The sequence below is a fragment of the Trifolium pratense genome, linkage group LG7 (assembly GCF_020283565.1).
Source record: "Trifolium pratense cultivar HEN17-A07 linkage group LG7, ARS_RC_1.1, whole genome shotgun sequence".
Lineage (NCBI taxonomy): Eukaryota > Viridiplantae > Streptophyta > Magnoliopsida > Fabales > Fabaceae > Trifolium > Trifolium pratense.
Window position 1 is genome coordinate 54,476,691 of NC_060065.1, and position 14,731 is coordinate 54,491,421.

Below are 14,731 nucleotides of genomic sequence, written 5' to 3' on the forward strand. Positions count from 1 at the left end.
TTTCACACTCTTTTTTTTGCAGGCGTCTTCAGATACGTGGCAGTGAGAGCTTGATTATGTTAAAGTATACTTAGTTCGTGGTGCATGTCGGTTCTTGACTTCATATGAATTTGTTTCTTTTGATGCAGTTGGAGATCTTATTTGACACAAACAAGTTCCCCCGAAGGTTTCCATATTTGCGTGGAAACTCTTACGAGACAACAAAAGTAAATTTGGTAACTCGAGGCATTATCACTCCATAAGCTCATTTATTGTATCTTACTATTATTGACTATCGATAAAAAAAGAACTATCTTACACAAAAAGGAAAAAAAAAAAAACCATATCTTGCTATATAAGTTTTTGTTGATATATTTTAAAAACTAACGCAATAAAGTGAAATTATTGTTGGTGATGATTTGTCTGTCGTTTATGTTAAATACATTTTATAATACGAATTGTTAGTTGATTCGGGGAACTCTAAATCAAATTAGACGGTTCAATGAATCAAATACCATTGGTAAAAAAAATTATAATTCGAGTGGCATTAAAGATGCCAACGATACTTTTTAACTTTAATTTCCAAACATGAAGTTCCAACTTCTAAGTAGTATCAACTAGTTTCATTTAATTATATTTTGCAATGTAATGTAATTTACAAGATTCTAACGAAGATTCTCTCGGCGTTTCAAAACTATATTCTTCCTCATCAGAGCAAGTATTTCTAATGGGTGCATTTTTTTATAAGATCGTTATTCTTCAAAAACCTATCCACACTATATCAAACTTGTACAATAAAAAAAAGTTGTAGATCAATTGGATCTTGAGAGGGCTTTTGATAGCATAAAACTCTAAATTGCATAAGCCTATAAATATAGTGGGGGAATAAACTTTAACTTTTAAATAAATAATATTAAAATTAAAATCGCCCCATTTTACTTCTCAAATGTGAAATTTTTTCACACGGGGACATGAGATAAAATACTCCTGAAGAAAACAAATGTCTAAAGGAGAGAGATGATGATTAAGAACAAATATATTAACCGTTAGATTAATTTTTGCATAATGACCTTTTTTTTATGAAAATAAAATAACAAATATATGAACATGTGAGTTGGGAACGGGGAGTGGAGTATCACTCTCCATTATGTCATTTCTCCTTAAAATCTCCAAAATTTGGATCTTTTATCATATTTAAATAAACTATTACATTAAATATAAAATTAATTTTACAAATAATTAAAAAAATCACAATATTAAAATTTTAATAATCCATATTTTTCATGTGTGAAAAAAATGATCTATATTTTTCATAGAACATTAACCCGAGCGATAGCACGGATAAGTTATACTAGTAAACTTTAACTTTAACTTCTTTTGATCGCATTAAACTTTTCAACAAAACTTAGAAACTCGTGGTATCAAACTTAGAAACTCAATAGCATAAAACTCCAAATTGCATAAGCCTACAACTATAGTGGGGGAATATACAACTATAGTGGGGGAATAAACTTTAACTTTAAAAATTCTTAGGGAGAGTTTGCCACCTATTTGGGTCACACAAGGCTCGAGGAATTAATGTCTGCAGTTGCTCGTAGAGGATATCCGGTTTACACCAGAAAAGATAGCTAGATTTTTATTTATTAATTAATAAAAGTTGTGGATTAAAATTGAAGATTGTCCATAATGAAGGAACTACAATTTCATTCAAGGCTACAAATTAAGGGGTCATTCAAGGTATTTTTTTAAAAAACTGGATGAAGGTTCAATCCTAAAACTATATGCCAGATATCCAGGTATGAACTCCTAACAGAGGGAAAAACACTCGGAGCCAATCTGGACTCTTTGATTAATTACTATTCACAAGCCACCCCGCTCACACGCCGGAAATGGCACATCCGTCGAACCACGTACATCGATGTAGTGATCTCAACAACCTATACAAGGGACCAACCAACTATAACAAAAGGTAGACACTCCTTAAAATCTCTCTAACTTAGAGTGTTGATGTGTTTTTGCTGACACACAACCCGCTCCGATGAATAAGAACCTTGTACCACTGCGTCGCACCTTCTCCAACCGTCATCTCCGATCGTCGACGGATCAAATTTCAATTGAGATTTGAAATACAGTCTTTATTTTCATTGCACCATTATCATTCACTAACTATAATTGTCTTCTTTCTATTTATGATTATGAGCAGATTTTATGCACCAATACGGTGATACCATTTCCTTCAAATAATCAATGATAAAAACAAATTCTACACTAAGCTAGTGCTCAACAAAATCACTTAGAAATTTGAGGAGAAAACATCCTAATCGACATTTAAATCAAGATTTGATAGGTGCATATAAAAACAAACTCAAGATAATGGGCTATCCCTCAAAATGATTTTTATCTAAACTAATCTTTTCCCAACAATTCAATATATGTGGATATTATTAATCATTTGTAAGGAGAAAATATGAAAGATCACACAACTTTTGCACATTAATGAACATAACCAATATACCTAAATCATGCCAAAGTCTATGGTGCACAAGTCTCTCAAGTTGTGCACCATGCACAAGTAACCGAAAATACTATAACGAATACGAATTTTACAAAATCCACCGTTGGATTGAAAGTTTATATCTTATAGATCATCTATAAATTTTTTGAAAAAAACTAAAAATCATTTGATATGTTATTGAGATCCATCAAAATTAACGGTTTATGGATTTTTATTGAATACCGTTAATCTTGATGAGTCTCAATAACATATCAAATGATTTTCAAAAAAATTTAAAAAATTTATGGATAATCTAAACGATATAAATTTTTTATCCAACGGTGGATTTTGTAAAATTCGTATTCGTTATAGTGATATGGGTAACTTGTGCACCATGCACCACTTAATTTGGTTATGCATGTTAGACAAAGCCCCCGAATCATATGGAAATTTCCTATGTAGTCCACAAGTAAATTGAGATGGAGTATTTCATCATTTGATCTTGTTGAATAACAACAATTTAATGGACATTGCACTTAAGTTTGTCTCATTTTATGACAACCCCACTATAATATTATGATAAATGCTAACGATTGTCTTTAAAATAATTTGATAAGGATTTTATATAGTAAATTTTTTATAAAAATGTGTAAAGTTAATATATTAGAAACGAAAATATTTAATTTTTAAAAATTAATAATTTCTTTAAGGTCTTATTAAGATGTGCGCTAAGGATATACTAATATGTTAATAAACCTAAAAGTAGAAAATTTACATTAAAAAATATAATATTTTGACTTTAAAAAAGTTGCATACACATATTTTAAAATGAATGTTTGTATATTGAATTTCTTGAACAATATCTCAGAGTCACTCGTTAACAAAAGATTATAATATTAGTTGGAGGTGACTTACTAATTTCAAACTCATAATTATTAGCCAAAACCTTCTTAGCTAGCTAATTCTTCTATAAAAACCGTTTGAGTCTCTTCTTTCATCTCCACACACACCCAACATATATAGCATCCAGGTTATTTGGTGAGCACCTTTTTTTTTTTAAGCATATTTGGTGAGTACCTTAAAGCAAAATATTGTGGTAATTTATTTTGGACATATACATGTTCTATATTATTTAAGTTCATATAGATTGATATGTGTCATTTTTCCTTCTACTCACTCTTTCATATTTTTAAGTCAAAGTTTGGATTGATATGTTTTGGTTTATGCGATATTATAAGTTGAAATCTGCTTATGCATCTTAGTTTTCTTAGTTCCTTTCTTATTTATAGCTTCTATATAAAATTAAAGTCATTTTAAACAATCTATGAGAAGTTGAAAGAAAAACAAAAAACTTTGACGGGATCAAATATTTGACACCACGGTGTCAATTTTTATTTTTCCAAATAGATAAGGTTAATAAATGGGATGGAATCTCGACCCATGCTTATATAATGTAATGTCCTTATCAACTGAGTTAAACTCATGGAGATTTGATATTATGATATCCTTGATAAATCTTTACCGCATATTCGTATGATATCCACGTTGTCAAAATCTTATGATAAAAAAATAATTTTTGTGATGGCTAATAAATTCAAATACAAATTGATTTTGATATTACACCAGTATTCGACCCACTGAACTGCCTAATATGGTTCAGGGTCAGTTCTTGTATCAAGTTGTTTAAGCTCCCTCCCGATCGCAGTTGTGGGGATCGAACCGTTGTCCTCCCTACCAAGTCCAACGTCAATCACCACTAGACCAACTAATGATATTTTTAATTATAAACAAATGAATCTTTACACTTTTTTTTTTGACAAAGATCTTTACTTTTTCTTTTGTTGATAAATTAAGAATGGAACATTATCATATACATAGCTCGTGTCTTTGCATGGAGATACTACAAGTTCATCTCTCTAATTAACATTTTGTTAATTTCTTTGCAAATCCAGATACTAAATTAACTAGAGGCAAGAGGTGGAAAAGTTGTATATTTGTCCAAAATGAGGCTTATGGTAATTGCACTTGTGATTGTGCTGCTAGCAAGCTCTTGTAATGCAAATGATAAAAGAAATTTAGTGTCCACAATTTCTGAAAACCAGCAAGGCATGAAAGGAGATCACAAAGTCATTAACCAGAATATTCATCACCGGATCCCGATCCCTCAAAAGAGCTTCGACAAACCCGATGGATCTAGCCAGTTTGGTGTCACTGACGATAACGATCATCATTACATCCCTCGTAAGGATTATGGCACACATCCTGGCCATGAATAAAATCGGCCCACGGAGATGAAAAATATATGTATAGTAAGTTGCAATGTTTGATTATGGTTGTTTGTAATATAGAATAAGACATCATTTATGATATTTGTACGTGTGCCGTTGTTGTTTAGGCGAATTTCACTATGATGATTTCATAGGTGGTCCATGTTAGACCGGCCGTTGAAAATTGTTTGAAAATCCAATGACAAATTGACGATAGACACTTTCTTCGAGTACAATAACTACTTAGTTGATGCTAGTTCGACAAAACAAGAAAAACTAAATATATATGACACAAATGTCAATGAAACAGATCCAATCCAAGTGATTGCACAACATCATGTCCACTATGTCTATATGGTAAAAAATCCATCAATGTTCCATCCATTCTTGAACTCATTCCGCATTCCAATTTCGACCGCTTCTCTTGTCTCCATTGTTCCGCTTCATTTTCCTCTGCATTTGTATCTATAGATATTGAACCAAATTCCATATATTGAATTTGGTCTTCAGGTATTGATTGCATAACGTACTTGTTTGATGCCTTATCCATTCGGAGCTGGTTAGAACTACTTACAGTGCCAAAAGTTCCCTCGTTTGGACTGGAACTCTCACCGGTATCTGTTGTTTTTTTATCAAGCATGTGTACTTCCTCAACCATCGGCTTCCACACACGAACTCGAGCATTGATAAACCAATTCGATACCTACATGGACCAATTATAATATAAATAAAATTTGCAGGGACTAAAACAAAATAACAAGGACCAAAAGCAAAAGATGAACTAAAGGCAAATATACTCTCAGGGACAAAAAATATATTTAAGCTAACGAATTTAAAAGAGTAGGATCCTACCTGGTTTCGCGAAAGTCCTGTCTGAGTGGCCAACATGTGTTTGTCAATGTCTGTTGGATAACTGAAAACAAATTCAACACCAAAAAAGCCATAATTCAATCTTAATTACTTCCTTAAAAAATAAAATATAAAGAAAGTTTATGTATAGCTAGAAAATGAGATAGAGAGACAAACATACGGATGAAGAAAATGTTCAAACAACCAAGCTTTAAGGATCCCCACTGCACGTTCGGGAAAACCTCTTTGAGGCCTCCAAACATGCTGTAGTTGTGGATCATGAAAACCTGCTGGACCCTTGTCAGGTTTGTTCTTTTGTAGGTTTTGGTCCATGCACTTTAGGCTTGCCACATTAGTGTCAATTAGTTTGCTACTGTTGTTTGTGGTTGGTATCGATGAATCATTTCGCAAGACTTCGCTTATAAGTTTAAGCTGATTTGAAATAGCATTGTTTAAGCTCTTGAAGTGTTTTGATACTGACTTCATAGCTAAGGTGATGTAAGGAGTAGCTGAATTAAGACCTGCTACTGATTCAAATGATGCAAAAACCATTTGCATTTGTTGATGGTACTGCTTGTATCGCCTGCTGACCTATTATTACACATAGCCGAGAAAAACGGTGTCAAAAACAAGTGTTTCAAACCAAAAGAATTAATAAAAATGATAAATATCAAGAATCAAATCAAATAAGGTTCAGATCAAAACAATTACTGACTTTACATGAACTATTTATCACACCAAGTTTCAAAATATAAGTAGCGAACTGTGTTTTTTCAGATTTAGCCCCCCTTTGAGTTTGCACTTTAAGTAGTGAATTGTGTTTTTTTTCAGATTTTGCGCACCCTACTCGCTATCTTGTGAAGGGATATTTTAGGAATTTTAGTGGGGCGCGTGCACGAGAAAACTCAGGAGGCGCGAAAAGAAGCTCTCATAAACAAGGATACAATTTTGTTTTCTCATGTTCTCTAAAGAGTTAGACATAACCAACTTTTATCTTTGCAGCTTAACTTTTCAGAAATCAAAACTTGCTACCTTCTGCAAACAACAGCTTAAAAGCATTTGACCTTTTTCTTACTATAGTTACCATAAAGTAAAGTTTCTTAAAGACATTAATTCAAAAATAAATAGACAGAAAAGCAAATCACAAAACCATTTTATTTTATTTATATAGAAGTAATTAAAAACCAACCTCCTCTTGCATGCACATAAGCTTAGTTTTAATCTGTTGATAATCTGGTCTCATAGAAACACCAAAGTTACTTCTAGCCACCAAATCAGCACTATGAAACATAGATGATGAAGAACATGAATAATTACTTCCTTTAGAAGCAAACTCAGTTTCTAAAACATCATAAGTTGTCACAAATTTTGAACAAAACTCATCTAACAAATTTTGAGCAATCTTTAAGAATCTTGAATTCTTAAGAACAGTAGCATAACCAGTAAAAGGACCAAGTGGACCAACAGTACTAATCTTTGAATTTGGTATCATTCCAACTACCATGTCTTGAAGTGATTTTCCACAATCTTTAGAAATGATTGAAGGCTTCACATACTTCATAGTTTGAAATTCATCTCTTGAAGTTGAAGTTCCCACTTGATCAAACTGAGAAACATTAAAAGCCTTGTTTTTAGAAACATTTGACGAAAGTGATAATGATAAGCTTTGCTTATTTGAATCAGTTTGATTTTTCCATCCAAAATTTAAGTGATTTTGTTGAAGTTCACTTTCAGAAGCATTTCCTACACAATTTCCTTGACCTGCATTATGATGCATGAGTGATGCCATGTTTGAGTCTGGCCTATTATTGACAATATCTTGCAGGGAATGATTCTGATGCATTTCACCATTTAGAAGCCAATCAGTGACAATGACTTGATGTGGAACAGTTCTGTTTCTACAATTTCCAAAATCACTTATAAGCTCAGAATAGTACTGTTGTTTGTGTTGAGGAGAATGAGGAAATGAACCATAGTGTTGCTGATGATGCTGATGCATTATTAACCTATTTGGTTCTGCTGTACTTGCACCTAGTTCTTGATACTCCAAAGGATTTGAAGTAATTAAGAAGTTGGAGATTTCTGGTGATGAATAATTGGCATTTCTAACTTGAAAAAGATCCTGCATGTTAAATAATTTATGACAACTGTTGTAGTAGAAAAGATTGTTGATTAATGATTCTTGAAAATGATGGTAACTATTTTGGATTCTTTAATTTATGACACTGAATTTTCTGTGCTAGCTAGTAGTAGCTGGCTACATGAGATGTGACTTAGTACTTATGGTAGCTATATTCATTCCAAGTTCCAATCCATCTGCAAGTTCATTTATCACTCCAAAAATTGCTCTCCTGCACATAACATATCCAGCATCACCTTATAAGGTATACATGTTTAGTGTAACTAAATACTCGCTCTGATCCTTTTTATAAGAGACAAGTAAGTCAACAAAAATTAATATATCTGGATATGGACTATATTACAAAGAGATACATAAACTTTTGTGGACTTGGCTGGTTTTTATAAAAAGGACCGGAAGTAGTAAATACCGTAAGATCTAGTCCCCGTGAGACTTAAGCTAACTCAGTCGTTACGAACATCACATTTGTATATATGCGTTTAAGTTGATACTATTAGACATGCATCCTTTAGAAATATATACATTTTAGTAATATCTTAAAATTGTACTACAAGATCTAGATAGAGAGAAAAACATGAGAGAAATGAAGGTTAATAGATAACATCAATAAATAAATATATGTATCCAATGCATATATAGCACTAGCAACCTTGAATATGAAAGAAGGTGCTACTAGATGAAATTAATAAACAAATTAAACAATATATCCAAGGAAATCAAAAGTAGTATAGTAAGGGATAAGAAAAGAAAGAAAACATGAAGTAGTTTATTGCCAAAGTTTGTTAGGTTAAGACCTTAGACAAATGAAACCTCTAAGAGAGAAAGAAAGAAATGGAGTTAGGGTTACCTGTACTGTAGCTGTTTGGTGATACTTGCAAGACAGTAGGTAAAGTTCATATGATGAATTTTGTAGAAGCTACCAACACTAATACACTACTACTATACTATACTATCATTCATTATGATCCTCAAAGCTAAGCTAGCTATCACCCCAAAAATGAGGAGCAGGATTTGTGTTGTGTGTGTGTTGGGACCCCTCCTCTTACCTTTTTCAGTTTTTCTTGAACTCCCTCCTGTATTTTATATATAAACAAAAATATTATATTTTTTTTAGACCAGAAAAGTTTTGTGTGTTAGGTCTCTCACCCTCCCAATTTAAATTTTTCATAGGCATAAATTAGAAGTGGAACTCCTATCAACATATTTAACGAGATTAAAACTCTTAGTATTTAGACTAATTCAAGTAAAAAAATAAATTAATTAATTGAGGTTAAAATAAAACATATGACACCATAAATATAATCTGATCGATAAAAATATTAAAATTGATGAGACCTATATCATCTTTTAATAATTTAATGGTATTTATCAAACAATCAATAAGAACAAATCACATAAATAGATTCACGTATTCACAACTAATTTTTATTTCACGTACATATGATTTGTTCTTTGGAAAATACTTCAAAATTATCAAGTAGGTCAAATGCATTCAAATATCTTTTAAGTTTTGTGTTTGTAATAGATAATTACTTTAAATTTTTTAGGTAACAAATAAGTCTTTTAAATTTATAATTTATTACTCTATTACCCTTCAAGTTACTCTATGTTACAAAAACGTTGAAGTAATTTAGTGAAGTGGTAGCGTAGCGAACACTGTGTTTTGGTTTCCAAATAACAAGAAGCAGCGTTCAGTGTCACCTCACTAAGTTAATGATTATGCGGTGCTTTTGAAACAGAGGCTAGAAGAGTAACAGAACAATAAATTATAAACTTTAAAGATCTATTTGTTACTTAAAAAAGCTATTTATTATCTGAAAAACTTAAATGACTTCTATCTATTACAAACGCGAAACTCAAAACATTATTGTATAATGCATTTCCAAAAGAAAATACAAACTAGTGTCCTATATGTAGCATGGATACTCCTAAAATGGTGAAGTACCCGTATCGGGTACGTATCAGTACCCGATACTCCATGGTACTCGTATGGTACGCACCGATTCCGTACCTATTTTTATTTGGTTGATTTATGATGATGAATACGGAAAAAAACACATTGACGGTTGAAAAATCTCTTAAAATATTATATTTTTTTTTAATATTTCAATTATCTTTCATTTTTTATGAAAATAGTTGAGACGGTAGACAAAAAAAAATTAAATCTTCAAAGCATGATGATAATAATTTACTTAAAAATATTTTTTCTAATATTTTATATTAACGTACTCGTACTTTTTTTTTTTTTTGAACCAAACAAACTTACTGCATTTCATTACTTATCAAAAGTTCAATACATGAAGGAATCATCTCAAATCTATGGAAACTAGTCCAAGAATTGGCCGCCCTAGCTAACGTGTGAGCAACCGAATTCACTTGTCTCCTAATAAACTTAACTTCAAAGTTCACACATGATAACATAACAAGAATAATTTCATTAACGATTGAAAGAAATTCTGAGTTGCCTCGCCGTTTGGTACGAATAGCATCAACCAACACTTGAGAGTCACTTTCAAATTGGACGCTTTCAAAACCTCTACTCTTAGTTTCATTCATAGCTTGCAATAATGCTCATGCTTCACCCTCCTCTGTTGATAAAGTCAGTTGCTGCCACTGCGTAATTCCAGCCATAAACTCACCAGAATTATTACGAAAACAAGCACCCATCGCGGTCCTACCTGCACCGACAAAAAATGTTGCTTCTACATTGCACTTTAACCATCCTATACGAGGCCTTTCCCACCGATTGGTGCTGGCAAGCGGAGCATCATGATTATCGTTACCTCGCAACTTATGGACTGCAAACCACTCGTTCCAATGATCAAACGCCGCCCGACCAATTTGGTTTGGACTTTTAACATTATCATTCCAAATTTTATCGTTCCGGTTATGCCATATACTCCATAACAGCGTAGCCACTCTACCTATAGTAGCGTAATCCTCATTCCGACACAAGGCAAACACTCTATCTGCCGCACTGCCTTGCTGACAAGCTGCAGAACCCAAAACAGATGACAGTCCAGCTGCTTGCCAACTGGATTGAGCAGAACCGCAGGTGAAAAAAGCGTGTACATCATCTTCTATCTCATCTTCACATAATGGACAATGAACATCACAATCAACATAACGTTCTAATAACCGACGCCTCGTTGGAATACATCCCCTACATAATCGCCACAAAAGATGACGCGCTTTATGCGGAGCATGCGCTTTCCATATTTCTTTCCAATTACCTTCCACGTGGTATTTATCATTACGAAAAATACACTTCATAGCAAGTTTGTACCCGGATTTGACAGAATAACAACCATTTCGTTCCTCCTCCCAAACCAATTTATCCACATCAACCGACCCAATGAGAGGTGTCGCAATAATCCTCTCTGCCACCTGGACTGGGAATAACATGCGAATTTTAGTCACATTCCAAGCTTTATAATTATCTATCATCAGGTCCCTAACAAATAAGTTATACGTTCCTTCAGCTTGAGGCGAAGGGATCCAGCGTTCTCCATTCCCACGTAACCAAGGATCGGACATGACGTGTATCTTGTCACCACCACCAATCCTCCACCTACACCCAAGTAACAGAACCTGTCTAGCTTTCCAAATACTACGCCATGCAAAACTAGGATTATAGCCCAAGGACGCCTCAAACAAAGTAGATCGTGGAAAATACCTTGCTTTAATAAGTCTAGCCACCAACGTATCTGGATTTTGTAAGATGTTCCACGTTTGTTTCGCTACCATAGCCATATTAAAGGCTTCAAAATTACGAAAGCCCAAACCCCCTTTATCTTTGGGGCAAGCAAGTCTCTCCCATGCTAACCAATGAATACCTTTACTATTACCATTACCACCTCCCCACCAAAAGGCATTTATCATTTTTTCAATATCATCAATAAAAGAAGAAGGGAGGATAAACATACTCATAACATAAGCTGGGATGGCTTGAAGCACTGACTTTATCATAATCTCTTTGCCAGCTTTCGATAAGGCTCGTCCTCTCCATGAATTTATCCTCTTCCAGATACGATCTTTAATATAGGAAAAAATTGCCTTCTTACTTCTACCTACCATAGACGGTAGGCCTAGATAAATGCCTGTGCCCAATACATGTCGAACCCCAAGTATACCGGCTAAATCTGCTTGTGCCGCCTGTGACATATTACGACTAATGAACACTTCAGACTTAGACAGATTAATTTCCTGACCCGAGGCCTGTTCATAAGTATGTAGAATACTCAAAAGTTGGGTCACCTCAGCAACATTAGCTCTGCAAAATAAGAAACAATCATCTGCAAACAATAGATGAGACACTTCAGGGGCGCCTCGACAAATTCGCACACCATGAATGTCTCCTTTTCTAACAGCTTGATGTATTAAAGTTGTCAGTCCTTCCGCCACAAGAATAAATAAATAAGGGGACAATGGGTCTCCTTGCCGTAAACCTCTTCCCGGAGTAATAGGACCAACTTTGTCAAAATTCATAAGCACTGAATAGTTAACAGAACTCACACACATCATCATCCATTGTATCCACTTCTCTCCAAAGCCCAATTTGACTAACATACCACGGAGGAAACCCCAGTCCACCTTGTCATAAGCCTTACTAATATCAATTTTTAATGCTAACTCACCTCTATATCCTCTAGTCTTTCTCTTCATAGCATGTATAACTTCAATAGCAATAAGGGCATTATCAAGGATCGACCGACCTTCGACAAAAGATGACTGCTCCTGGGAAACACATTTGTCCAGGCAAAACTTCAGCCTATTGGCAAGCACTTTAGAGACTATCTTGTAAAGGACATTACACAGAGAGATAGGTCTCAAATCTTTCATCGAAGTAGGATTATCACATTTAGGGATGAGACAAATATTGGTTTCGTTAAGGCTAGAAGGAAAATACCCCCTGTCTAACCAGGAAGATGCGGCTACAAAAATATCGTCCCCACAATGTTCCCAGAACCTTTGGTAGAATGCTGGGTTGAAACCATCAGGGCCTGGTGATTTATCCGGATGCATCTGAAATAAAGCTTGTTGTAATTCAATTTTGGTCAGGGGTGCCATAAGTAAATGGTTATCCTCCTCTGTCACCCTTTGTTGGATATGGTTAAGCACAGGTTCATGAATACCACTTATATTTTTGAAAAGAGCATTAAAATAATTTTTAGCTACCTCGCATAAATCCTCTTGAGTATGAACTGCAGTACCTGCTTCATCAACAAGCTTGGTAATTTTCTTCTTCTTACTGCGAGCTGAAGCTGACATGTGAAAAAATCGAGTATTCAAGTCACCTTCTTGAAGCCAATGCATCTTGGCTCGCTGTTTCCAGTACCCTTCCTCCTGAACCAGTAAAGTAGCATGCCTATCAGAGTATTCCTGAAACCTCCGACTCTCTGCTTCCCCCTGGTTATCCCTCAACGCCTCCATCTCACGGACACATTCTTCAATCTCCTGTTTAAACTTCACTCTTTTCCTCTTTCCCCACCTTTGTAACTTGTTAGCACAACGTGCAACACGATCAACTATCGCAATATTGTCATTCGCACCCCAGCCATCAATCACCGTCTCCTCCAAATCCGGTTCCTTCAACCATTTATTCTCAAACCGAAAAGAACCATTGAAACGGGCTGTTATAGTAGGACAACATTGAAGTAAAATTGGGCTATGATCCGAATGTGAGGCCAAGAGGTTAGATAGTCTCACGTCGGGAAAAAGATGCAGCCAACTCGTACTAGCCATAGCTCTATCCAACCGTTCTTCAATAACATGAGGTGTACCTCGACTTTTGATCCAAGTAAATGGGTGACCTGCAAGAGGAATATCGATTAAATTGCAGTCATTGATCGCTTGTCTAAATCCCATACACAACCAATTGGGGTGTGGGTGAATGCCCTTTTTATCCTCTTGTGAAAGTAGATCATTAAAATCACCAATTATACACCAGGGAACAGGGGACATATTAACTAACTCTCGCAAGAGATTCCATGCATGTCTCCGTCTACTACGCTCCGGATATCCGTAATAGCATGTTAACCTCCACTCCCCCTTCTGCTCATCCTCCACTAACATATTAATAAAATTTCTTGTATAGTTCAAGACTCTACATTTACTATTATCCTTCCAGAACACCGCCAGGCCTCCACTCTGCCCTTCCACATCAATAGCCAGACAAGAATCGTAACCTAACATGACCCGAATAGGTTCAAGGTGTCTAGCATGAGATAATGTTTCAGACAAGAATAAAATATCCGGCTTATGCTCTCGGGCAAGCTTCCGCAAATTAGGAATTGCACTCGGGCCGCCCAAGCCCCGGCAATTCCAACTAAGAATAATCATGAGTCCCGGCAGTCCTGGGAACTGCCAGGACCTGCCGATAAAAAATGCTGGTTAAGTTGCTCCTCTGTCGCTGCTAGAGTTATCACTTCAGCACGTCTGCGTTTTTTCTCTATATGAATTTCCATCTGCTCAGAATGAGCCACTTCAGTTAACAATGGTGTATCCTGTCTACTTTCTCTCAGAGGGGAACTAGATGAGGGGGCTAAAAGCGATGTGTCAATAGTCCTAATAACAACTGGTTCAGTGGGTACAACTGAATTTCGTCTATTAGCTACCATTGATGGGGTAGATATTATGTCATTGTGAACATGAAGCACCACAGAGTTGACACCTGGTTCACTTTCCCTCTCTGTAGCATGTGCACTTGGGCGTTCCGAATTAGATTGGGAAGAATGCGAAGAATTTGTTGCATTTCCCCTTGATTGGCTCCCAGCAAACGTATCAGCCCTACCTCTCCCTTCTTCACGCAACCATCGCGAGTCCATACGACCACCTGGACGACGGACCTCTGCTCTAATTTCGTTCGACCAAATACGCCTTCCATCATCCCTCTCCATGGCATATCTAACATCACACTTATCTTCTGAGTGGCCAAGAATACCACACACAAAGCAAAAGAGTCCGAGTTTTTCATATTTGAATTTCACGACACTCCCCTCA

General features: G+C 35.2%; 1 protein-coding gene and 1 long non-coding RNA gene across 4 annotated transcripts; one reads left to right on the forward strand and one right to left on the reverse strand.

The window, feature by feature from the left end:
* The first annotated feature begins 3,475 nt into the window (after positions 1 to 3,475).
* On the forward strand, positions 3,476 to 4,960 carry LOC123899641. 2 transcript variants are annotated; one of them, XR_006805702.1, is made up of 2 exons: positions 3,476 to 3,542; positions 4,426 to 4,960. It is a non-coding gene; the product is annotated as an uncharacterized LOC123899641 (long non-coding RNA). The 2 variants fall into 2 exon arrangements; XR_006805701.1 differs by having other exon boundaries at positions 3,476 to 3,511.
* LOC123899639 (BEL1-like homeodomain protein 9) lies at positions 4,880 to 8,782 on the reverse strand. 2 transcript variants are annotated; one of them, XM_045950827.1, is made up of 5 exons: positions 8,577 to 8,782; positions 6,779 to 7,940; positions 5,771 to 6,180; positions 5,593 to 5,653; positions 4,880 to 5,443 (listed from the first exon to the last, which is right to left on the reverse strand). In XM_045950827.1, the coding sequence occupies exons 2-5, from the start codon at positions 7,715 to 7,717 to the stop codon at positions 5,039 to 5,041; spliced, it is 1,815 nt and encodes a 604-aa protein (XP_045806783.1). In that variant the 5' UTR covers positions 7,718 to 7,940; positions 8,577 to 8,782; the 3' UTR covers positions 4,880 to 5,038. The 2 variants fall into 2 exon arrangements, with proteins under 2 accessions (XP_045806783.1, XP_045806784.1); XM_045950828.1 differs by having other exon boundaries at positions 6,779 to 7,711; positions 8,577 to 8,765.
* Positions 8,783 to 14,731: the final 5,949 nt, after the last annotated feature.

What these genes read in the sequence shown, in the direction of transcription:
- LOC123899639 (XM_045950827.1), bottom strand. Translation starts at nt 7,717, where the DNA reads ATGCAGGATCTTTTTCAAGTTAGAAATGCCAATTATTCATCACCAGAA. An exon ending in TTTGAACATTTTCTTCATCC is followed by an intron (nt 5,654 to 5,770) that starts GTATGTTTGTCT and finishes ATTTGTTTTCAG; the next exon opens with TTATCCAACAGACATTGACA. An exon ending in CAGGACTTTCGCGAAACCAG is followed by an intron (nt 5,444 to 5,592) that starts GTAGGATCCTAC and finishes TGGTCCATGTAG; the next exon opens with GTATCGAATTGGTTTATCAA.